Source organism: Sander lucioperca, chromosome 16 (genome assembly GCF_008315115.2).
Source record: "Sander lucioperca isolate FBNREF2018 chromosome 16, SLUC_FBN_1.2, whole genome shotgun sequence".
In the NCBI taxonomy this organism is placed as follows: Eukaryota; Metazoa; Chordata; class Actinopteri; order Perciformes; family Percidae; genus Sander; species Sander lucioperca.
Window position 1 is genome coordinate 20,494,278 of NC_050188.1, and position 26,172 is coordinate 20,520,449.

General features: G+C 40.4%; 3 protein-coding genes across 7 annotated transcripts in view; 1 reads left to right on the plus strand and 2 right to left on the minus strand.

The window, feature by feature from the left end:
• The window catches only part of ccn4a (cellular communication network factor 4a), a 26,772-nt gene extending 21,196 nt beyond the window's left edge, over positions 1-5,576 (plus strand). The window contains exons 6-7 of the mRNA XM_031322996.2: positions 4,985-4,988; positions 5,566-5,576. The gene's annotated coding sequence lies outside the window, so the exon portion shown is untranslated. The remainder of the gene's footprint in view (positions 1-4,984; positions 4,989-5,565) is intronic.
• Positions 1-8,107, minus strand: part of ndrg1a (N-myc downstream regulated 1a) — a 15,443-nt gene extending 7,336 nt beyond the window's left edge. Inside the window, exons 1-3 of one of the 3 annotated variants that reach the window (XM_031322993.2) lie at positions 7,954-8,107; positions 3,544-3,618; positions 2,549-2,584 (exon numbers count right to left, since the gene is read on the minus strand). In XM_031322993.2, coding sequence (XP_031178853.1) covers positions 2,549-2,584; positions 3,544-3,600 — 93 coding nt within the window. In that variant the 5' untranslated portion in view covers positions 3,601-3,618; positions 7,954-8,107. Of the gene's footprint in view, positions 1-278; positions 553-2,548; positions 2,585-3,543; positions 3,619-7,953 lie in introns of those variants that run through there. The other 2 variants (XM_031322994.2, XM_031322995.2) reach the window with 2 other exon arrangements.
• A 14,235-nt stretch (positions 8,108-22,342) lies between these two features.
• On the minus strand, positions 22,343-25,029 carry LOC116067038 (forkhead box protein Q1-like). Of its 3 annotated transcripts, XM_031323325.2 has the most exons (5): positions 24,901-25,015; positions 24,488-24,599; positions 23,687-23,953; positions 23,507-23,602; positions 22,343-23,393 (listed from the first exon to the last, which is right to left on the minus strand). In XM_031323325.2, the coding sequence occupies exons 3-5, from the start codon at positions 23,840-23,842 to the stop codon at positions 22,752-22,754; spliced, it is 894 nt and encodes a 297-aa protein (XP_031179185.1). In that variant the 5' UTR covers positions 23,843-23,953; positions 24,488-24,599; positions 24,901-25,015; the 3' UTR covers positions 22,343-22,751. The 3 variants fall into 3 exon arrangements, with proteins under 3 accessions (XP_031179185.1, XP_031179184.1, XP_031179188.1); XM_031323324.2 differs by lacking the exon at positions 24,488-24,599 and having other exon boundaries at positions 24,901-25,029; XM_031323328.2 differs by lacking the exons at positions 24,488-24,599; positions 24,901-25,015 and adding an exon at positions 24,652-24,894.
• Positions 25,030-26,172: the final 1,143 nt, after the last annotated feature.

The following is a 26,172-nucleotide window of genomic DNA, read 5'->3' on the forward strand; positions in this document are numbered from 1 at the left end:
CCTCTGAGTTACTGCAGGGAGGCCACCAAATTATTGTTTGATAAGGTTTTAAAAAGTAAAAAAAAAAAAAAGTAAATATGACTGAAAATATACATTAACATGAATCCAACATATTTAGGTTGCTTTTTAAGCCACAAAACAGAAATATAAAACAAATAAAACAATTCTTTATTCAGTGCTGACACCTGTTCTACAACTGCAGCAGGGAGCATAATCCAACACTTCACTGGAAACTACTCAGCAAGCAAGCATTTCAATAAAGCCTTTAGTCTACTCACACTGACTTCAATCTCAGCAACAATCATTTCCATATCAGAATCCTCCAGAACCATGTTTGCAGGAGAGGAGGTCAACGCTGCTCGCTACTGAAAAATTGTAGTCACAGTGACTCCCTGAGCTTTAGATCCAAATGTTGTTAAGCCTCTGAAGTGGTTTAGACCTGCTCTGAGAGCTGCATTTTATAACCCCGCTGCTTACCAGTTGGGCTAAGCCCCCGGCCTCCCATGGTGCCTTGCAGGATGGTCAAAACAAGCTAACTCTAGATGGAGATATCCCTAAATTGGATCATCCAATGTCAGATAGAGGGGCATTGGCTACTGTGTTGACATGGTGAGTACATATGGGTGTGTGATCAGTAGGAAAACATGCTGAATGAATGAGGGAGGAGAAGACACCAGTTAGTGTAGAATTATTTCGGGGAAACATTTCCAAAAATAATGGCTAAACTGAGGAACCTTAGCTAAAATAATAAAATGTATCACAGCAGCCAAGGCTAGAAAGATTTAATTTAATTTACAAAGATTTAGTCAAGATAAAGTCATAAACAGCTTCTAAAAATACTTCCTAACAGTCCGTGACTGACTGATTTAATAGGCTTATATAACCAGAAGCAATACAGACAGAATATTTCAACATGAAAGCTTAAACTCTAAATGCTGTTAAGTCTCATAATGTGTGTGTATTTGAAAATGAGATATACACTCTTGAGTGCAACTTCCTGTCTAAAAGATGTTGTCAAAACAAACTGGTGAATATGTCAAAACATGTTTGTTTTGAAAACAGTGTTGTTATATGAGACAAATGCTTGTATACATCCTTACATTTCTATATTTTTACCAAAATATTTTGAAATCAAACTGTTGATGTGCAGATTGAATCCTAAAAAAATATGACCTATGGTGACCTGACTTGTAGGTCTAGCAATGACCTATTGGGTAGTTTTCAAACCAGTTTTGACCGCATGGGATCTGCCTTGGAGAAACGGCCAAGGAGGCGTATATCCTATTTACTGGACGTAAAGTACATGTAAACATCTAAGGATTCACCATGCCTCGCTTCACCCCCCCCTCCCCCTCCACTGGGCAAACTCAAGCAGGCTACACAGGGGAGACAATCCTCAACACAACAACCTATGTCACTAATGTTTGGCCTGAGATATCAAACCCTTGCGCTGGAAACTTCAGGTCATCTTACCCGTCAGTGTAACAGCTTTAAGTGCAAATTAGCTCCTTAAAAAGCTTGGTGAAAGATCTCTGCCCGCTGACTGCCTGACCAGAAAACCCATAACCTCACACACTCTGACCTCCAAGACTGGAGCCACTATGTTTGAGGTAAAGGTCAATGCAATTTTGAGAAAAGTGGCTTGAGACTCGGAGGTAGAGTGGTCGCCCCATAACCATGAGGTTGGCGGTTCAACCCCAGGCTCCTCCAGCCACATGTCAAAGTGTCCCTGAGCAAGACACTAAACCCCAAGCTGCTCCTTGGATGCTGTACGTATAGCTGTCCTAACACTTAGGATGGGTTGAAATGCAGTAATATAGTTTCCCATTCATTGTACTGTGTGTATGGGACAATTAAGGAATAACTTTTTACTTCATACGGACACTGTACCTGTAAGTTCAGCAACTTTTCTAAAATAAAATTCTGACTGTGAGAGTCTGAGCACTGTCCAAAGTGCTGCGAGGCCCCCAGACTCAGCAGCACCCATATACCATTCAAAATGTGTGTGAGTGTGTGTATATGTGCTAGAGAGGAAAGTGAAAGGGTTGATGCACTGTAGCTGTGTTATCTGTCCAAAGTGTGTTTCATCACTCTCAGTAGCCGACTGAATTAGTGGAGGCGCAATTAGATTTCAGTCTTAATAAAATCAAAGCGGCTGAAAGGTAATTGCATTGATAGATGAGCCACTGCAGCAGCTATGTTGACTGGTGGCAGAGTATTTCTTTTTTATCCACCACTAGATGGTACCAAACAAGCTAAAATAATAAGATATAGAATAAAACTGTCAGTAATTACAATCATCTGTCAACACAAGCTTCCAATAATAAGACTGGGTTTACAACTGGTAGGTATGATAAATGCTGGATCATATTTCTTGTGTCTGGGTGATTCTATAGGGATTATGGGATAGGATAGGGAAAAATAAGCCTTGGCTTCAGCCTATTCCTCTTTCGGTTAGATACGGTGGCAAATTGTGGTAAATAATCATTTCTTTCATGTATATTAACCAAAATAAAATTCTTCATCATCATCATCATCATCATCATACCTTGATAACAAGCTGCTGCACAGCCTCTCTCAGGCCCTGCAAGGAAAGAACAGAGTAATGAAAATACAAAACTAATGTAATTACATTACAACATGCTATAATCTAATATCCTGAGGGCGCCATCCTGTCACTGAATGTATTTTTACATCCATATGACCTCTGTCATATGAGGCACAGGGTATCATTTCAACTGCACAACTTTGTAGTTGTCGACAAAGGATAGCAAACTACTTTCAGACCTTGTGCTGCACAGAAACTTTCACACAAACCTACCACTCATTTAAGTTAACCCTTTTGTTTTTTAAAGAAATGTTTTTAGCATTTTTTAAGCTATCAGACATTCGTCAACCTTTGGCTATGGCCTTAATTAGAAAACTCTTTTTTCACGTCTTTTGACAAGGATATTATGGTTTAAGTCCTATTTATTTATCTGTTTATTAGTTAGTGTGATATTAATATTGGCGATATTACGGTGCAGATCCAAATCCAACAAATATGAATTGCTAATTGTGCAATTATTTTGCTTTTTCCATCTATGAGGCTACAAAACAAACCTGGCACACATGATTGCATATCACTGTTTGTATTTTAATGCAAATCCAGATGAAGATTAAACATTTCTATTACTGAGTGCTCAGAGTTCTTACTTGTGTATTTTCTTTTTTTTTTTTTTTTTAAACTTTCACTATGGATTATATTACTTCGATGGCTCAGAGTTTTGTCAGAAAATGGTTAGAAATTATAGTAGGTATAATGTTAGTAACTTATAATCATGATTGTGCATTTCATTGTGAACAGCACCTGTGACATTCATTTAAATGTGCTCAAATTCTTATATGCAGCAATCTGATTAAACCACAGATGTACTAATGAACCACACAAGCAACTTTGTTGTCAGGTATAAATCATGCAAAGCTGAGCGATCTAGTACTCAAGCTGTTTTCTGAGAATTCTTTTCAAACACTATTTGTCTTGGCTCTGTTCAGAATACATACCGGCAGTTCCCTGTCAACCAGCAGGGGTTTGGACTCAACAACCTGGATGTCATCCATTTCAAAGAGCTGTAGAGCCTGAGTTGGAGAGATCAAAATGATTATTGAGTACGCGTCAGGTTATATTGGATAATGTGTGGGGGAAAAAAATTGGCAAAAATATTTGGCTTTCCCAAACTATGGAAAATACTTAGGGTTCTTCTTTTAAATGAACAAAGATGTTGTCATTTTATTCAACCCTCTTTTTAAAAAAAAAAAAAAATAAGTGTGGCAAAAGTTGGCAGGCTATAGTAGGCTGACTTACAGACAATCAAATGACAGAATGCTTGAACTTTGGGGTTCTTATTTACAGAAAGCTCATAAAAACAAACGAATATACAGTAGACTTGCTGGCACTCACGTACGCACACACCCACACAGGTGTACAAACACGGGAACATGACTAGAGACTGGCGCTGTGATCTGCCCTAACATGCTGACCACATAACAGGCAAACACCTCTGAACCACCCTCGACAGGGAAGACACACACACAGAGAAAGTCTCACTGACAACCTGGCAGACAGAAGAAATGTGTAATTCTCACTGTACTGAAACAAGGCTAAAACACCATTGTGGCCAAAATCGTTTTTTTTTTTTTTGTTTTTTTTTTAAACAGACAGAGGACTTAGAGAACTGAAAAGTGAAGCAGTCCCTCCCTGATAAAAGCTTCAAGATTGAGAGCACATTTCAAAACAAGAAAGAAGAGAGGGATAGACCAACAGAAAGAGACTTAGAAAGGCTAAGAATAAAAAAAGGAAGTAAAGGCGAGTGTAAAGAGAAGCCAGGCGCAGACTGTGCTGTGGGTCGAAGCCAGGCGCAGATTGTGCTCTGGGTCATGATGCTGTGTTGGAGGAAAGGGGGCAGGCTGCGGCTCTGCATGCAAATCAAATTAGGCGGTTAAGAGGGCTCTTTGTCCACTGGCTCCTGTGAGCCAGGGGCCTGCCCTCCTCTCCCCCCCTGCTGAAGGAAGCCTTCACTGACCCACACACAGGAAGAAACAGACACCCTGGTTTCCATCAAAACATCCCAGCCTCTTTTCATCCCTGTGCTGGCTTCCTAGCTCTGTGCATTCTGTCACTTTTCTCTGTTTATCTTGGTTTCTGCTTTGTTTGCAGTTGCTATGTTTGCTCTTCCCATACTCATTCCATCTGTGCTCTCTGTCTTTCTGTTTGTCTTTGTATACAGCCAGAGCAGACAACTAATCAACCATCAACCTACAGGACTGCAGTATGGCAGTCAGAGTGAGGTAGTCTTTTCGAGGAATTGATTAGTTACATTTAAAATGTGGAGATGTCTGGAAGAAAACGCCCTAGACATACAAACACACACACATACACACATGCTCCTCTGACTGGGAGAACAGAGACCGGAGCCAGCCGGATCTCACAATAGCACAGAGGAAGAGGAGTATCAAACAACAGGTTCATTTTTCTGCTGAGGCCTTCAAAAACATGGCCGCCATCACACTGCAGGAGCTTTGTTGAAGAGGACAAGAGATCAGCCCCCGTTGAGATTCCACAGCCATGTGAGAGAAGTCACGTTCATGATGTTGAAAAATGAAACGACTCTGTTTCAGATTAGAAACAGGGGGGGTCATCAACATGGGGGGAATCCTCTAAGCCTATTTCCAAACACTGCTGCGTAAAACCAGACATAGAGTTCATTAACAGAGTGCAGACTTCCTCTGTACTTGGCCACCATCACCACCTGTTTTTCAGGTCGGCAGTACAGAGAGAACCTGGCTGTAGAGACAACTAGGTCACCTGCGGTTTACATCAGCGGTGTGCCTCCAACTGTCCGCCTTGCTGAGCTAATGTTTCACCTGGCCAAGAGGAGCAGAGGGAGGGTTGGAGGGAGGGCGGTATTTTAGATTAAACTCACACAAGACTCTAAAGCAACGAGATATGAGTTGTTGCATCTTCTATGGAAGAACTGAATGTCCACAACATCCAAATACATCAGCAAGTTTAATACAAACAGGCAGGCATGACATCTTTACAAGTTACTTAGTTACTTTCACATGTCTCTCGCTAGCAACAACTTCCTCGGTCTAACTTAGCTAGAGTTGTCATCCGGTCCGCGGACATACTCAGATTCAGAACTAGTAGCGCCTCCTTCTGGAACATCACTTACTAGCAAATAACTTCTAAAACAGGGTAAGGAAATTAACTATTATTCTTAATAGGTAAGTAAATGATATAGCTTACAGATCAGCATTCGTATAACTTAATATTACAGTTAGGATACCACATGAGTCTTGACACTTCTTATGTAATGGTTTGTCAAACTAATTTTATAGATGTAGTTATGTCATGTCAAATAGTAGGCATGGACAAACATTGCTACATTCAATATAATTTATGAATAGTTTTATGTTGTGTTTCAGATTATCAGAAAGCTGGCCAATGCCTAAAAGCAATCTATTAAAAAGGGAAGTGATGCCCATGCAGTGTATCTTTTTCTCACAGGGATTTTATCTTGTTGTGCTGCAGCAGGGGTCTCTCTTTAAACTGGCTTCACTTCAAAACTGTCTTGGTGTCATTGGCAACAGTCGCCCATTGTCTTTAACCAGGTCAAACCAGTTCCTACATGCATATTCGCTAATGACACTTATGTGGCTTTTTAATTTATTTGTTTAGAAAATGTCAGGCTGTGAGGAAAAAAACAAACTATTCACTGACACATATTTGGCCTGGCAGAAGTGAAACTGTGTTATGCAATCAGAAGCAGGAAGACGTGGGAGGACACAGACTTGGGACGATTCAAAATGCGTAGCATAAAATCAGCTGCATAACATAGAATACATACTTTCGATGAAATACTGGCTGGAACGGTTTCAATATTTCTGAAACAAGATTAGGAAATAAACATTTGTTGAGTGTAAGTTACATGACAACATTATAATAAAGCCTTTACATAACTATATGCTCTTACCATCCAATTCCTAATCCATTACTTTTTCAAGCTTTGACAATAAAGATCACTCTTGTGATCAGGTTTTATATGTGGATTCATGAAAAGCAGGCTTTTTTGAAAATCCAATGTTTTCACTTGAGAGCGAGATGATGTGGCTTGAGCTCTAGAGGAAAACAACAACACTTATGCAGGCCTATAACACATTAGTGCTTGTTTTGTAAATCCAGAGATATGACAGACTGCTTTAAGCCAGAACATCCAAGTAACAAAACAACATGAGCTCAAACTCTTTCTCTGTTTGCTGAGAGAGAGGAACATATGTACTGATTAGATCTGGGCATCAAGTCTCAATATTAGGGAGCCAGAATCAAGGCCAGGCCATCCTTCCTCCTTTGACTACATATAGTTTTAAATCCACGCCCGTTGCTTCCATCTGCAGAAACAATGATTGCTTCCCTAATCTTTGGGAACTCGCTTAATCTGTCAAATCCCTGGTTCTGAAATATCAGCGCAGCAGCAGCAGGCCTGCTGGACTAAGCCGTCATAGACCTACATTTTTAGATTGTAAAAAGATATCAAAATGTGGGTGTCTCCATTGCTACAGTATGTTGCTGAGTGGGGGTGAGGTTGGTTTGAGGGGATCACACCATCAGCTGCTGCTGTTTATTGTGGGATGTATCCTTCTGTATCAACACGGCTCAGCAGACCTTCGGAGATCAGGTTCATAACCTTTTAGACAGGATTGAAGACTGGATTTTTGCTCAACATTGAAATTAGCTGGAAAATTATAAACACACACAATAGGCTACAGTGTTGTTTTGGTACCAACTAATGGAGGATATCTTTGTATTTTTGGCAGACTGCAATTAATGCCTTAAGTTAATACATTTTTCATATTTTGACCCCCTCCCCCTGCTCACACCCTCATGCATTTGTTGTTTGTTTTCTTATATATGTCGTATATCAAGGCTAGAAAGCAAAGAGGATTTGTCATGCAATTATGGTTCTCATAATATTTATAATAATATTATTATATATAAAAGCTTCCTGCTTGTGTGTGTGCGCGTGCTTCCAGTGTCACTGTGTGAAAAGCATGTTGATCTATGATAAGTTCCTGTACCTGCTTACATGCTACACACGTGTGACCTACTATTAAAGAGAAATTTACAAAAAAAACATATACATTCCCTCCCAAAAAGAACATGTACATGAAATAACTGTACATGAAAGTGTTTTGCATTATCTTATATGCACAAAATCTAAACACATTCTGAAATATATGCACAATGTTTTCTCTGTGATTTGGCCTTTTATATTACTTGTGGTCGAATAAAACTAGGAATAGGCTAACAACGTGCTCAGACATATTGCGAAACAGCGCACAGTTTCTTATTTAAAAAAAAAATAATAGGCTAATGAAAACATTCAAAGTTTATCATTTGGAGCAGAGACCTACCTGTGGATTAAACTTCTGATTGTCCTGAGGTGAACACTTCTGGGATGAAAAAAGTCCACAAAAACTTTGTTTCTCTTTTCAAAACAGCGCAAAATGTTGCAGTGACAGAAGCGTTGCTTTGTTTATAACGTGCGGCGCAAGGCGGATGTTTGAGGGAATTTTTATAAAGCCTTGGGGGAGTGCAGCCCGGCCCACTTTTCCCGCTGCTCTCTCTATTGGGCAAACGCAGCTGTGGGATTGATAACGCAGCTTGACTCTTTCCAGCGGGTTCATGATGAGCAAGATGATGACAGCCAGTGACTAAAGGGTGAAATACTCGAAAAGAGTCGATTTCCCTCTCCATTATATCGCAATGCTCTCACAGTATTATCAATCTGCCTGAGGATTCATAGTGACTTCTATGACTTTTTTAATCCGCTGTAGGCTAATGTCCCTTTAAGCACTCACATTTCCGTTATGCATTTTTCATATGGAGTTTAGTAGTTGTTGTTTCACATAGGTGCTGACAAAACAGTTTAACTGGAAGTAAGACGTGTCAAATGTCGCTGCCCGCTGTGGGCATTGCCACTGTGTCATCATTACACAATGTGATGAGACACATTTGATAGTTAACATTCATAGTTAGGTGGTAATGAGTTTGGTAGGCTATAACAGAGCTCCTTCTCTCCACTATGAGCTGACAGGGAGTGGACAGGAATCTTGGCAAGGCCGTTTATCAGTGTAGTCTACTGTAAACCACAATTCATCACACTCTAACTGAGGACTAGAAGTCATAATAGTATTTTTACACTCTCACAATCCAAGCAGTCTTTTTATTTGTTAAGATGGGTTTGAGCCATTGTTGGCTGTGGCTGTATGAGGCTGTGGGGTTAGGAATGCAGCCAGGCCTGCAACCTTGATTAGAGGCCAAGAGGAGATAAGTCCGTACAAAGGGAAGCCCTTCCCTCTCCTTCGATCAAACCGCCTTTCCTTGATAGCACACTGCTATTGTCTAGTCAAAGTTAGCCTGTCCTACAGAAGCAATAATCAAAACCACAACAGAGACAGTTTGCCCCTGTGTGAGCTGCTATACAAACTTTACTTTAGAGGGAAAGTATGACAGACACACTACCTGCAGCAATCCCCTCTACAAGTGACCTCAATTATCTAATCGGAAATAATGCCTGTGTTGAGTGGCCACTTTGTGGTTTAACACCATTTAACAGCACACTGCACTGTAATCTGAGGTGTGTGTGTGTGTGTGTGTGTGTGTGTGTGTGTGTGTGTGTGTGTGTGTGTGTGTGTGCGTGTGCGTGTGCGTGTGCGTGTATGTGTGTGTGTACGCACATCTTCTGTATCATGTGTAAGCATGTTGTTTGTGATTCCAGATCCATTCGTTTCACTTTCTCATCATATAGTGCAGTGGAAATTTCCACACCTGCAAGAGTCTCACTGTTACACTGTGAATCTGCCAATAAGTGCTAGTATTGGCAATGAGTGTGTGAAAGGTCCTTGTCAAAATACAATAGCCGCACTGTGGGCTTGTAATGTGAGGCCCACGATAGGAACACATCGGACAATAGGCGCATTTGAGGGGAAAAATATAACCACTATGCTAATTTCATGGTCAGTCACTTAGTACATTGCAAAACATAGGAAGCTATACTGCTGGAGATAAGTCAAACAAAAATATTCTTACATATCTGGCCATTGATAAAACACTACATAGTCACATTCGCGTGTGAATGAGTTCCTGTGTCTGATCCTACAGCTCTTGCCCAGCTATTGCTGTAAAACAGGGGTCTTTAACGTTTTATAAGCCAAGGACCCCTTAACTGAATGAGAGATGGAGCAGGGACCCCCTACTACATATACTGTATAAAATCAAGTTGCATATTAAATTCGGCCAACAATAACCTGTAGGGCGGTCTAAAGTCTTTATACATATCTTTTTTGCATAGAATACTAAACTATTCAGATAGCCTAATAATTGTTGCATGATTTTATAAATCATGTTTTAATGTTAAACATACATGTGGCACAGTGAATCGTTACGATTAACTATCTGTGTATGGCCTTAGTGACTACCTTACCTATAGGCCAGTAAGCAGTGGGGATTTATATTTGCTAATATGTTGGATTCATGTTAAGAATTTTTAATTTTTGAAAAATCTTTCAAAAATTAACAAGAATTTGGAGGCCCCCCTGCATTGACTCTGAGGACCCCCATAGGGGTCCCGGACCCCCTGTTGAAGATCACTGCTGTTAAAGATAGCATTTGCGGGCCTGCCAACTGTGATAGAGTTAGTGCAGCATATTTGGGTCGCAGTGTCTCAATACTTGAAATAACCAGTGGACTTTCACCTAGCTGATTGCAGTGTTTGTGGGCACAGCAGGTACCTTTACAAGGCATATAAAATAAGGCCAGAGCTCCTCAGGTCCTCAGGTATCTTCACCCCTTCATGCATCTTAAGGCAATTGATAATCTACGCTCCTGTTGTTAATGTTCCTGTTCATGTTAAAACATTACTTGTTTAGTCTGGCTTTTAATTATTTTTTTATGTATTGTATTACTATATTTCTATTTCCCTCTCTTCGCCATTTTAATCCTACTTAAGATAAGATAAGATAAGATAGACTTTATTAATCCCACACTGGGGAAATTCCTGTGCTAAAGCAGCTCAAAGAAATACAAATACACATTCGGTAGTCATAGGCGAAGAAATATACATTGAGTATAAGAAATAGAAAAAAATAGAAATAGTTGTAGTAATAATAGTAATAAATCAAACATATTTACACAATAAACACCCTTCTATAAACAGACAGTATATAAACACAGATATACAGATGAGTAAGGTGCGGATGAACAGAAATGAAATATTGCACAGTTGGAGGTGACACAGAGTAATAAATAATAAAGCGTAGTGCAGAATATTGTCCAGTGATGGCTCATATTGCAGAAACAGCTAGCAGTGCTATATTATGATGTTGTATTAAAGAGCCTGACTGCTGCTGGAATGAAGGACCTGCGGTAGCGCTCCTTCTTGCACCGAGGGTGCAGCAGTCTGCTGCTGAAGGAGCTGCTCAGGGAACTCACAGTCTCATGTAGGGGGTGAGAGGTGTTGCCCATGATTGATGCTAGCCTGGCTAACATCCTCCTCTCCCCCACCTCCTCTATGGTGTCCAGAGGGCAGAACAGTACAGAGCTAGCCCTCTTCACCAGTCTGTTTAGCCTTTTCCTGTCCCTCTCTGTGCTCCCAGCTCCACAGCAGGCTACTGCATAAAAGATTGCAGACGCTACCACAGAGTCATAGAATGTTTTTAACAGAGTCCTGCACACACCAAAGGACCTCAGCCTCCTCAGCAGGTAGAGACGGCTTTTGGCCCTTTTTGGCCCTTTTTGTACAGAACGTCTGTGTGTTGTTTTTGGACCAGTCCAGTTTATTGTTGAGGTGAACATCCAGATATTTGTATGTCTCCACCATCTCAATGTCGACACCCTGGATGTTCACCGGTGTAGTACCAGGCGGCCTCCTGCGAAAGTCAACCACCATCTCCTTTGTCTTGCTGGCGTTGATGTGAAGGTGGTTTGACTCACACCAGTTGACAAAGTCCCAGATGACCTCCCGGTATTCCTGATCATTCTCCTCTGATACCCTCCCAACAATGGCAGTATCATTAGAGAACTTCTGCATGTGACAGCTGCTTGTGTGGTACCTGAAGTCCGCTGTATAATACAGGGTTAAGAGAAAAGGAGCGAGCACTGTACCCTGTGGTGCTCCTGTGCTGCTCATCACCACATCAAACACACAGTCCTGGAGCCTCACATACTGTGGTCTGTCAGTGAGGTAACTGATGGTCCATGCAAACAGGTGGGGGTCAACTCCAGCTCCCAATAGCTTGCCCCAGAGCAGTGATGGTTGGATTGTATTGAAAGCACTGGAGAAATAAAAAAAAAACATGACCCTCACAGTGCTCCCAGTGTTCTCCAGGTGTGACAGTGATCTGTGTGATAGATAGATAATGACATCCTCCACCCCTATGCCTGGTTGGTAAGCGAACTGAGCTGACCAGTTCTGAGCTCACCGGGGTTCTCAGGTGTCGCAATACAATCCTCTCCAAGGTCTTCATCAGATGAGAAGTTAAGGCTACCGGTCGGAAGTGGTTGGGCTCCCTGGGATGCACAGTTTTAGGTACTGGGACCACACACAAAGTCTTCCACAGGACTGGAACTCACTCCAGACTCAGGTTGAAGGTGTGCAGGATGACCTCACTGAGCTGATCTGCACAATCTTTAAGCAGTCTGGAGCAGATTGCATCCAGGCCCGGGGCCTTTCTTGCCTTGATCTTTTTTAACTCCTTCTTCACCTGATTGACTGTCAGAGAGAGACTGCTGGAGGGAGTTGTAGGTGCTCCCTGGAGAGAAGGATGGGGGGAGGGGTGTGTAACATCCATGACTGGGGAATCAAAAGCTGTGGACAGGTGTGAATTGGGGGATGCTGAAGTCTCAGAAGCCTTGAGAGGGGATGAGGTGGTCCGCAGTGGCCAGATTGGAAAAGGTTGAGTCACCAACAGGTCTGAAGTCTGGTTGGAGGGGGGAGGAGAGGGGGTAGAATCAAATCTATTGAAAAAAAGATTTAATTCATTCGCCCTGTCACAGTCACCAGAAACAAAGCCTCTACCATGTACTTTATTTCTGTATTGATTGTATGCTATACAAAGAAAGTTATAACTACTTTTAGTAATATTATGTACAATGAGTTCTAGGAGCTAGGTGTAAAGAGAAATGGATCATTAGAAGAGGTGGTGTAAGGACACAACACTTCTTCTCCTTCTGCCTCTTATACAGTAGGCCCATATTGTACATCCAGTGGTCACACTAGCTAAAAAAAAATTGTTTTGTCTGTTTTTGCTCTCTGCCAGTCAGGGGTCACCCAGTTGAAGTGTGTTTGATCTCCAAGTTCATGACCACAAAGCTCACTAATTAACACATTATAGCTCATTTCTTTAACATGTACAAAAACTAAAGTAAAAAGCTAGGCTAGCTGTTACCCCCTGTCTCTTATGGCTAAGCTAGCTAACCATCTCCTGGCTCCATTTTCACATTAAAAATACAGATATGAAATGCTAGCAACCTTCTCATCTAACTTTCAGCAGGAAAGTTAATAAGCATATGTCTCGAAATGTCAAACTATTCCTTTAAACTAAAAAACAAAACAAAAGTGTCACATATCCTACATCACGTTTTCTATTGCGTCTAATATTCATGCTCAGCTTAACAGATGTTCCTTTCACAGATGTGATATGTATTGTGATATGATATGTATAACACTTAGGCATGTTAGCCGTAGAAATAAATCTTTTTACTCCCTAACAGCCTGCACTCATGTGTTTTGTGGATGTATGCAGTAATTATTGCACCTTATTATAGGTCAATAGACAAACAAACCCTGTGGAATTTTTATTTGGCTGTAAAGTGAGTTCACCAGCAGTGGTGGTGTCAGCTGCTGCGCTGTTCTGATGTGATGTCCCCCCCTGCCTGGCCTATATTCAACATTGATTATCTCTTTAAGGTGCAGCAACTGCTATGATAAGTCTTGTTTTTTCTTGATGTTGATAAAGTTGTTACTAAATGACCAGGCTGGGTAAATGTGACTGATGTATACCGGTCATCATTAAACAGTAAAACATTAATAACATTGTTTGTTTGGTCTGTGAGCACCTAGGGGACAAGTTTAAACTAACCAGACACCTACAAAATCTGAACGCACTCCATAGGTCTTAACTGTTTATTGAATGTCTACTTGCCGGTGGTATAATCTCGGAAAATGTGGGTAAACCATGATAAAGAAAGGAAATCTGATTTGTTGTGAAGAAAGCAGTCACATAACCACAGGGACAGTCAGCTGACACATTCTCAAAGCAGTGAGACAAACATGTCTGTGTAATTATTATCATATCTTACAAAAGACATGAACAACCTACTGTCTGCTCTAGTAAATCAAAGGCACAAGAATAGTTATAAGTGTGTTCATTCATGTGTTCACACTGTCTAACTGATTCAATACACATTATTATCTACAATGCAGTTAAGTGACAATCTGATATGCATAGTTGCCCTTTAATGCCAATCCAAAATCCAGTTAATCATTGGAATAAAAGAGAATAGTCACCATCCAGCTATGCAGTAGGCTACAAAGGGAATGGTGGTTGTATGAATGACCAGCATGCATCTGACTGAGCGCATTTTGTGTTGCATAAGAAAAGAAGATAAACAAACAGTAAACTAACCTAATCTTCTCAGAGCCGCAGTCACTGTTCATAGTGCCCGACCAGGCTCCTCTCCTTAACCTGTCTCCCTTAATTATGCTGTTATAGTTTTAGACTGCTGGGGGACTTCTCTCTCCTCTCTCTTTCCATCTGTGTGCATCCTTGTCCCAGAAATGCTTGTTACTAACTTAGCTCTGGGGAGCACCTACATCATGGTTGCAGCTGTCCCGGTGGTCCTGCTCCACGCCCTGCTATGCCCTGTTACACCCTGCTACGCTCTGCAGTGCCCTGCTACGCTCTGCAGTGTCCTGCTACGTCCTGCTGCGTCCTGCTACGCCCTGCTACGTCCTGCTACGCCCTGCTATGCTCTGCTGTGCCCTGCTACGTCCTGTAACACCCTGCAGTGCCCTGCTATGCCATGAACTACTACAACTACTATTTCTGGTCATTGTTCCATTATCTTTATTACGACTATTATTGCCACTGTTCATCACACCCCCAACTGGTTTCTCCCTGAAAGTTTTTCTCATCACGCAAGGTTTTTCCTCACCACTAAATGCTTGCTCTTGGGAGAATTACTGAAATTGTTGGGTCTTTGTAAATTATAGTGTGGTCTAGACCTACTCTATCTGTAAAGTGTCCTGAGATAACTCTTGTTATGATTTGATACTATAAATAAAATTGAACTGAATTGAATTTCTTCATCACCAGAAACAATTTTAGACACACTCAAACTAAGCTGGAAAAGCGCTCTCAGGGGGTGCAGGTGTAAATCTTTACTACTCTACTGTAGCCGTGTACAGGCTTGGCATTGATGCTACCCAGAAATCGCTTAGAATAATACCGATGCGATGAAGATTTTAGTCGGTTACACTGGCAACAAATCGATGATGTTGTTTCATTGTACCTGTAACACTAACATCCTGCTTTCCTTGCATAATGTTTACTTTTTCATGCATATGGAAATCCCACCTACTGTCACCTATTTTTCTGCATTTACCATTGGCAGGAGCAACACATTCCAGCAGGAGATGCAGGTCAGCCTGCACAGATAAAAGCTGGACGGGATGGGAGCAGCACCTAACCAGCCTGTGTTTTAATTCCTGAGGAAAATATGTGAGGTCAGGATGACAGGACATTAGCTTGTGGGTGAGACAGCATTGTGTTAGATTCAAACTAATGAAACTGTATGAACTCAGTGCAATATAGAGTTGCCATTCTACCCAGAGCTTGATTCAGTTGCTATCAAATTGATTGGAATTATTGAAGCCTAAAAGTTAAACTAAAACCTAATCCTGGTCATGGGCCTCTTCCTGAATGTGTTAAAGGGGCTATGTGTTCTGTGACATACAGACGGGAAACTGTGAGCTCCTGCTGTGTCGCAGGTGGGACTGTTTTCACTCGTCCTCCAACAGGAACATTAGTTGATGTACTGTGGACCAACATGGTTTATATATAAACAGTGGACAGAACTGTTTGGACATTGGGGTAGGGGTGAAGGGTGTCCCATTAAATAGAAATAAGGGATGATGTTATGTTTTGGTTGAGAGGTTGTGTGTTGTGTGTGTGTGTGTGTGTGTGTGTGTGTGTGTGTGTGTGTGTGTGTGTGTGTGTGTGTGTGTGTGTTTGTGTGTGTGTGTGTGTGTGTGTGTGTGTGTGTGTGTGTGTGTGTGTGTGTGTGTGTGTGTGTGTGTGTGTGTGTGTGTGTGTGTGTGTGTGTGTGTGAAGGATGTTTCGACTGACCGCGTGTCCTCAAAGTCACAGATTCATTCACGGCCAGGGAAAACTTATGGTTGATTAACTCACTGCAGGCTACACCATACTGCACTGCTCGAAGGAATGAATACTGTAGTACATTTTCAATGATTGACAGTTTGTTTTGGGAAAAAGTTGGAGCACTGTGATATTGTGTTGCATACCACTTCACTGTCTGAGTTGTTAATAGTTAGTGAAGAGTTAGTTGACTTGCCTCATTAACCTTACTGTTAGGATAAACAAACAGAACACTCTTCAAAAACAGATCATAAAATCCTACATTATCACTGTTGTAAATCAAAGGTCACTCCTACAATGCCTCAGGACAAACCACTCCTCAGTATTGTTCATACAACTTATCAAGTACTATAAAGTGAATAGTAGGGATGCACGATTCAGAAAATGTCACGATTCGATTCAATATTGATTTTTAGGCTCACGATTTGATAAAAAAATTGATTTTCGATTCAAAAACGATTCTCGATTCAAAAAACGATTCACAGTATGTAAATGTAGTTACTTTTCCCATGTGATTGCAGTAGACACACAATTTAAAAAAAAATTTTTTTTGGAATTCTATGAATTGATTTTGAATCGGTAGAGCTTGAATCACAATTCGAATGTGAATCAGTTTTTTTGCACACCCCTAGTGAATAGTATTGTAAATAATGATTGGCATATTTAAAGGGCCCATCAATGTTTTTTTTACTGAGATGCCCCTTGTGATAGGCCTGCTCTTTTTTTATCTTGATCTATCAAAGTAAATTCATATTTACATAAAGACGTAGATACAAGACTAAATATCCTCTATAATATAATTATGTTTTTTAAAGACTATGATGAATCCCTGTGTGTAGATTTAAAATAAATTAAAGCTGCAAGCAGCGATGAACGGGCCCTCGCCTTCTTGCAGTCGGGGGTACTGGCAGACGCAACATCACATGTAGACCACACATTCTAAGTTTCATGTAAATCGGAATAACTTTTGCCAAGATACAACCGTTCATGTTTTAACAGCCACCTACAGGAAGTTGTTCCTCCATAACTTGCGCATTGTTTTAGCTATCAAAATTCTTTTGATAACTTTTAGTCACGAGGGTCCACCGAGTCTATATCCAAGTTTTCGTGTAGATTGGACTCACGGCCCAGGAGGAGTTAGACAAAGTATGTTTCCCATATATCGCGATGTGGCTAATTAATAAAAAAAATTCTAACAGCACCATCTAATGGCTGATTCACTCTAAATTTGGCATGGATGCTCAAGCCCCTATGCGGAACAACTGTCATGTTTGGTGTTAATCGGAATAAATCTTGGTAAGATACGCAACTTCCTGTTTTGACAGCCCCCTACAGGAAGTTGGTCCTCTGTAACTTGTACATTGTGTTAGCTATCAAAATTCTTTTGATAACTTTTTGTCATGAGGGTCCACCGAGTCTACGTGTACATTTTTGTGCAGATGGGACTCACGCTCTAGGAGGAGTTAAAAAAAAGTAGGTTTCGCTCAAAGCGAATTTACTAATTAATTAAAAAAATGAAAACAGCGCCATCTAAGGCCGATTGATGCCATATTTGGCACACAGCCTCATTGGCACATGAGGAATAACTGTTTTAAGGTTTGTGTCCATCGGAATAGCCGTGTGCAAGATACAACTGTTCCTGTTTCGACACCCACCTACAGGAAGTTGGTCCTCTGTAACTTGCGCATTGTTTTAGCTATTAAAATTCTTTTGATAACTTTTTGTCACGAGGGTCCTCCGATTTGACGCCAAGTTTGGCACATATGCTAAACCAGCCATGACGAACAACCTTGTCAAGTTTCGGGGCAATCAGAATAATTGTTGCCAAGATAATGCAACTTCCTGTTTAGACAGGAAGTTGTTTAGACAGGAAGTTGCTGTAACTTGCGCATTTTTTCAACTATCAAAATTCTCTGGATAACTTTTCGTCATGAGGGTCAACAGATACTACCTGTAAAGATTCAAGAAGATTGAAATCACGGCCTAGGACGAGTTTGAAAGAATGTAAAACACCTGATAAATGCATAATTAAAAATGGCCGCCTTCTGGTTGGGCGGACCTAATGAAGGTAAATGGGAAATATGTCCGCAATGATTAGAGCAATATGGGTATTAAATCTGGTGAAGATCGGAGCAACTATGTCCAAGTTAAGGCCTTCCACGCATTAGGGGGCGCTATGGAGCCCACTTACAGGTATGGGCCAAATCGCTGTATAGTCTCGCAAAGCTCCCAGGTGTTTATGTGGGCGCCAATTTTTGTGAGTTTTCGTATATTATGAGGCCGTCAAAAATGTGCCCAAGTGCTAAAACCAATTAGGGGGCACTATAGAGCAACCATACCATTCCTGAGCCTAAATGATTAATATTGTGCACATGGCTGCAAAATCTTGAGAGTTTTTGTGCATCGTGCACGCTAAAGTTCTCAAAACAAGTGTTCGTAAAATGAAGATTTTTACACGAAAACCAATATTTCGGAAACTATAGAATTTTGTAATTTTTTCTAAAAATAGCACCATGGACTTCAAGATGAGACCTATGTTCCCTCAAAAGTTGGTATATTAACTTATTACTTTTGTCCAATTTAAGGCGCACGTTAGGGGGCGCTATGGAGCCCCCTAGCAACGCCCGAGCCCAATCACTACAGAACTTTGCAGTTTTCACCAGTTGTGACGTGTGCAAATTTTTGTGAGTTTTCGTGCATGCTAACCCCCTCAAAAATGCGACGAGGAATTGGTAAAAATAATAATAATCTGACCAAAAACAAGAGGTTCCTTGGGGCCTTGCACTTTCGTGCTGGGGCCCTAATAATAAGTGTAAGTGAACTTGAAACAGTTTTAGGTCAATTTACCAGCACTTTTTAAAGCACGTTCACACAGTAGACACTACATGAGCTTATTCATGGTGTGTAATGCTGCCTTCAGGGGCTGTTGTACATATTGCTTCCGTGATTAGACATCCATTACAATTCAATGAAAAAGGACAGTGGTGAAGGAATTATTCAGGTTTTTACGTAAGAAAAAGTAACAATACCACACTGCTAAAATACTACATTACAAGTCAAAGCCCTGCATTCTATTATTAGCCAAATGTAGGCCTATTAATTAAAGTATCAAAAGTTAAAGTGTTAAATGCAGACAAATTATCCATGGGAGTGTTATATATTATATTATTATTGCGGAGGAATTCATGTGTAAGTAGGATTTTACTGTTATATTTTGTTAAGGTGAAACAAATATTAACTATTGTATATAGCCTACTCGTATTTTAATTTATGACAATGCATCATATGTTTTGTGCATACAATCTTGATTTGTAAAGTAACTAGTACTTAGCCTAACTATAGCTGAAAATGTAATTGAGTACAAATTACAATATTTCCCTCTGACATGCAATACAGTAGGCTAGAAGTGTAAAGTAGTAAAGTAAGTAGATTATATTACTAAAGATAAAAAAAAAAAATTAGATAGCCTACATTACAAAATCCTAAGAATTTAACCCAATGAAATGTTTTAGTCATAGAATCTTTGTACAGCTTTAAAAAAGAAAACAACATCCACAACAAAAACAGGGTCATCACCAAAAGACCTGAATGTGCAAATGTCTAAATGTTTTTATGTGCAGTTCTTGAACGCAGCACTATCATTACAGCCTGTAGCCTACATTCAACGTGCGGGGCTGCACGTTGAATGTAGGCTACAGGCTGTAATGATAGTTACAGTAGTTTCCGAATGACAGTAGCTGTTGTGGGCGGTGCAGGGCCGGATCGGGACGAGGAAGACGAGCGCGACGTGACTGCCCCGATTGTTGTGGTGAACGGATGTGAACGTGGTGCTTTTGTTTATCCTCTTACGTCCGAGTACCACACCTTTATGTGTCAGATCAGCTCCAGTACTTACTCAGGACATTACGGCATGGGGAGTTCCATGAGCTCAGAATGTAGCCTATAATCTACTGTATGTTTGTATGTTTTAGAAAAATCAACTGTGATACCTGGTTTTACATTAAACATATTGTATGGTAGCTATTTGTATTTCTCACGGTGTGAAGTAGCTAAATACGTTATGTATTTAAATACAATTTTGAGGTAGGCTATACTTGTACTTTACATGAGTATTCCCGTTTTATGCTACTCCAAGTCCACGATTCAGAGATAAATATTGTATTTTTTACTCTACATTTATTTGACATTTATAGATACTAGTTTCTTTTTACATATTAACAACATATGATATACTTATATGTGATGCAATAGCTTATTATACTAACCTACCCAGTAGTATACAAAGTATCTCAAATTGGCTTCACATTGACAAACCACAACATAAAAAAATGCTCACATGTATTTGCCAGTGATAAAAACAGAATAATTATGGGTCATTCTGCTGTATAATGAGTAAACATTTTAGCTGCAGAACTTGTAATTAAATATCTTTATATTGTTGTATTGCTACTTTTACTTCTGAATACGTCTTCCACAACTGGGTGTTACTGTTTGTTTTTACAAGTATTTGCTAAATTGTACAAAGCATGAGACAAATAACAATGAAAGTAGCCTAAGACATTTTTTTCGTTATTCCACTGTCAAATGTGAGGAAATGGAAGTTTGAGTGCTAATATTAGTGCATTTGTCCTCAGTGCAGCATGCTCCAATGGTGTCCCCCGGCCTACATGTAAACAAGCTGCAGAGAACTGTGTAGAGATTAGCCTGAAACCTGCACGCATGCATGCACACACACACACACACACACACACACACACACACACATATAATATATCATGCTAAGCCAGAACACAATTTGGTCTTGTCTCATTTGAAACGAGAGGAGAGGCATATTTTGGTTCAGGGGTGAAGACCAACATCAGCTCAGCTATCGTGAGGTTGATTTGAAATCTTAGGTTAAGGATTTGTGAGACAAATTTTTAAACGGAGTAACATAAAAACACACATACAGTACATACACACGTAGGGTGGGTGGGTCAGGAAATCCATGACATCCAGAATAATAATGGCCTGTACACCAAATACAGTGACAATCTTCTGCACAATATGGCATTCAGGGAGATTAATGCTTGAACCAGTTTATTCAATCAGTAAACACAAACCAGCAACTGAAGTTTAGACAGACAGACCAACTCCATCTTCCTCTGTATGAGCAACTGAAGGAAATCTGGTCAGCTCAATCTCCTGGTATCATTTCCTCAACACTTTAATGTAAAATTTGGGGCTTGTAAACATTCAAAACAGAAGCAGTTTCTGTGTCTGGCTAAGTCCCTTTTCACCCTGAGATAGGACTTAATAAAATATCCCTAAAGAAGCTGCTCTGGAGGATGAATGCAATGTGAAAATTACATGAAAGCATGAGAAATAAAATGTGATAAAAATGAGAAGCAGTGACGAAAAGGGAAGAGACATGTTTTTGTCTCCGTACCTCATTGTGTCACTCAAGTCAGTCACATGCTGAGCCTGTCTCTCTGACTGCCAGGCTCTGCGAGTGTAATCTCTGTTGACCAGTCAGTGGATGGAGGGGGGGGGGGTGAATGGCAGGAGTACTGCATCGCAATCTAGGTCGTCCACCAGTTATATGTTGCGGTGGGCATACAATGCCAAATGCTGAGCTCACCCAGCTCCTCTTCCTTGGCCTCTGTCCAGCCAAGTTCTCGTCTCATGACAGACCTCTTTCAGTTTTTCTTCAACTGCAAGACTCACATGCTCTGATGTTATCTGTGAGAAATTCCTGACATTGATAAGGGCTGTCAAGTAGGGAGACACACATAATAACGGATTTAAAAAAGAACTATTTTATGCGGGGGCTTATGATTTAAATCTATTGCCTTCAAGCCTTAGACCAATCTGTTTGATTTCTATGCTTGGAAAAAGAAATTTGGACAAACTTTGATGTGAACCTGTGATTTGATTTGCTGGAAAATTCTGAATGTCGGTGTCTAAAACTGTGCATTCTTTAGTCTGATTCACTGTTAGTTGTATCAAAGATGTTCATACGGACTATGTAGGTCATGGTTCAGATAATGTACATTGCAGCAAAGCTGTACTGCAAATAGAAAAGCAAACAGATTTCATCCTTTACATATTTGCTCACCTTAACCTTGCCACAGTGGTCAGTCAACCCAGTATAATGTCAAGGACTAAATATGGTGACTGCAGCATCAGGGAACAGGGTTGAAAGTTCAAGTGTTCAAATTTAACATCTGCACATGCATGGTTGAACTGCATGGTTAATCTTGGCATGCACCATTAGATGTTGTAGTGTTTTTACACTAACCCTAGGCATGGCAGGAGGAATACAAAAGTATGACTATAAAAAGACTAATACTGATCATGTTCAACAAAAACTTAAGTACCAGGATGCAGAAGAAACACCTTTAATCGTTCTGTGTTTGATACGAGGGAGTGTGTTGACATTATTTCAAGCTAAACTTTGAAATACTATGTTGCCCTCTTGTGGTCACATGCTGACCTCAAAACACAAAATAAACAATGTAAAAAAAAAAAAATTATAAAATGTCCCTGGAAACAGTATTACAACGTAAATCAAGCAGAGCTTCAGGAGATTTCATCCGTGAGTTTCTTTACCAACAAAATACAGCCACAAATAAAAGATGTATAGATATGACACAATGAGAAACACATGGTGACCTACTAATGGGCCTTGTGTTCTTTGAATGCATCTGATTTTAAAGTCTCTCTGAAGTGTACGGTCCCCTTCAAAAACGTATAACATATAAAAGTGCAATTCGGAAGTAGGAAAAATACCTTTACAAACGAAAACGGAAAGCATCATGGGTAAATGCGGGTACAGAGTAAGTGATGTAACTGCTGTGTGGGCTGGTGAAATAAGGAGCAGCACTGGCTCTTGGGTAGACAGGGAATGAGGGATCAGAGCACACATCCATCCTGATGGGCTGAGCAGCTGCATTAGCAGTGAGTCCATGGTGTGTGCTGCCCCCTGTTGAGCAGATGGGGGAACTTCCAGCTGAAGCTTGAAGGAGGAGAAGCTCCTCAGAGTCCCAGCTGAAGCTCCTCTTTGTCCCAACTCGTCTGTGTGTGGACCGAGGCTGCTGCTCCACTCTGACCTGCACACTGGATAGAGGAGACGCTCTGGAGGCCCGAGCAGAGGGACTGTCTCTCTTCAGGAGGGATTCAATGGAGAAAGGACTGCTGAACTTCACCTCACATCTGATCTGAACAGCTGTGCAGGCTGCAGGTTCAGGAGAGTGGAGAGCTGAGCAGTGCTGGGGTGGTCTGCTCACGTTCTCCGTTTCCACTTTGCAGGCCAACTCAGGGAAGAGCTGCAGGATTCCTTTGAAGTGACGACGCACCATCTTTGCTGTGATCTGACTGGGATCCAGTTTCCAGTAGTTTCTCTTACTGTGCAGAGAATCTGGGACCACTGGAGTCTGAAACACACAACACAGGGTTTTTAGAAACAGGAGGTTAATTTCTTCCTTTAATAAAACAGTGTCCATTTGATGCATTTTTAAATAAAAAAATATAAATAAAAAAAACATACCTTGACAAAACATTTGTTGTTGGATAAACAGACTCTGACGTTGTTCTCCACATATCTTCTGTCTTCACAAATTAGTGGTGCCAGCTTGTCCATCAACTACAAAACAGCCAAGTTGAAATTAGGTTTTAAAATGACAATTGTGTTTCAAGACAGGTATGGCAAAAGTCTTGACTCTCTTACCTGAATAAAAGTGAGCATCTTGCCTGGAGCGTTTTGGAGGACGACAGCGATCTTAGCCAGGTAGGTGGTACTCTTACTGAACACACCTCGCTGAGAGCTGCTGGCTGGAACAAAGAGAGGCAGCTGAGCTCCAAACTTCTCACTCCTGTTCTGCATCTTGTTTCTTGAAGAATCAAGAGGAGTCAGGTCTTCACACACAGAGTAGTGTGATCACAACCTCACTGAGAGCAGATGTGGACCTGAAGAGGTCAGCTCTGGATATAAGTCCTGTCGGGACAATAGGACATGAAAGGGTGTGCACTGCAGGTTCATGAGGGCCTTTTGATAAGTAGATGAGCCATTACTGCTGGAGGTGGAGCCAGTGATCACAATAATAGTCTTACAAAAAGGTCATCAGCATGTCTATATGGACGTTTTGAGAGTATGATCTGTCTCTGATTTTCAAACTTTATATCAAAACCTTAAATAAGGTAACAGAAGTCTAACATTGCATACATATTATTAGTTTCATGTATTAATTAGAACCTGTTTTCAGACTTCATCTAAAATAACTGATACAAAATACATGTATTAAATTGGAAGCTTTTGTCCAAAGCAATGTATGAATTAAATACAATCCAAGCCACATTAAAACAAAGTACTATACAAACAAATATTTAAAGTATTGTCAACTTTTGAAGCTTTAGTAATACAATTTAAACTAATTAAAAACCTGACATAAAATGATTAACATCAATAACTTATCAGTTTCAGAGCGTATTTCAGTAGTTAACTTTGGAATAATCTTAAGAGTGAACTCACTAGTGAAATGCGTAGTGATCACATTGAAGTTGTTCACAGTGGAGCAGCAGACAAACTTCAGCTGATTCTCAACTGTCTGCAGGTGTGTGTTGTTCCTCCTTCAACCTGGATACTGTTGACATTTTACCTTTAGTAATTATTACATAACCAAGGTTCCAACTTACATGTTCAACCTTATTTCTCAAGAGACGACATAAAGATGTTGCATTTCATCCTTTCAAAGCCTGGTCTGATACCACACAATACACAGTTGAGTGACGCTGACATTCCAATGAGCAATCGAATCACATTCCAGCAGTTTGCACATCCCTCGTCATCACTCCTTTTAAAGTCAAACCTATCGTCCTTTCTCCCATATAATGACGAAGGTAATTTACATGAGTGATCCTCATTCAAATGCAACAATACATTACCTGTGCTGAATGCTTTAAAAACAAGTTTAGGACTCGACTCTGAGGGCTGTGAGTCTGCAAGTTTCCATTTTGACCAAACACTAGACCAGCTGATTTCACTTGTCTTTGATTGAAGCTGTTACTCAGCTGCTCTGGGATCTGTTCCAAGAAGCAGTTTAGTAAGGCGTCTAGATAACAAGGGGTTCCAGGTTTTACTCAGGACAATTGTCAGAAAGCTCTAAGAAGTTTGAATAAAATTGTCACTATTACATTAGGAATCATGACCCACCCAGGTAATTCACAGGCAAGGACCATACCATCAACTAAGATGCAAAGAAAGGATTGATTAAATATGAAACGTGTGAGTAGTGACTGATAGCTGGGAATGGCTGCAGTGTGGCCCCAAGGGGACACTATAGACCTTTTTCATAGCAGACATGTTGTCATGTCATAGTAGGAAAAGCACAGGTGTATTCAAAACCATTAATGATGGCTGCATTCCACTTAGAATAGGCCCTGGTATTGTGCATGCTGACTCACTGAAATAGCTTACTGGGACACTTGATGGAATTGAGCCATCGTTATCAAGGTTATCAATTTCAGCTGTGCTTTTTCTACTATGACAAGTCAAAAATGTCTGCTGTAAAAAAGGTCCATGAGAGATGACAGAGGAGAGACAGAAAAGAGAGACAGACGGTGAGGAACGGAAAGCGAGAACGAACGGGTGTGTAGGACAGGAAGGTGTTTATAGACGTAGAACAGGATTGAGGTGGTTTGAGGTGTGGTCCTGCTCCTGAATGTTCATTATTATTCCCCTCATATATTACAATACAACATGCCTCGTGTAAATCAAAGTGTAGTAAAGCCACAATCTATTACAATAAAATAAGACCACCACAGATCAAATCATCTCCCAACTTGATTCTAATTATTCCATTTTTTTTTTTTACATTTTAAGAGCTAGTTATTCATCTAATAATGAAGAGTTGGGCATTTTGTTTTTTCTTTAGACAGTGACATTTTCTTTCCAGAGCAACCAACTCAGTGGTCAGTGGTGTGGCAGGACACATCATAATCTTGTGTTGGTAATAAATACAGTGCATGTCTAATAAACGTTGGGAAAAAATATATATTAAATAATACAAAATATAAAACATTTCAATCCATTTAGTGGTTAAAGTATGTTTGCCATAATTCATGTAGAAAAAGAAATAAAAGGATTGCACTATTATCTTGAAACTGTAAAATGCACACAGTGTACTTTAAAACATGTTTACTGTGCGTGAAATACTC

Coding starts and splice junctions, on each gene's coding strand:
- LOC116067038 (XM_031323324.2), bottom strand. CDS start 23,842: ATGCAGAACAGGAGTGAGAAGTTTGGAGCTCAGCTGCCTCTCTTTGTT. Junction 23,603..23,686: donor AGATGCTCACTTTTATTCAG/GTAAGAGAGTCA, acceptor GCTGTTTTGTAG/TTGATGGACAAGCTGGCACC. Junction 23,394..23,506: donor ACAACAAATGTTTTGTCAAG/GTATGTTTTTTT, acceptor TGTGTGTTTCAG/ACTCCAGTGGTCCCAGATTC.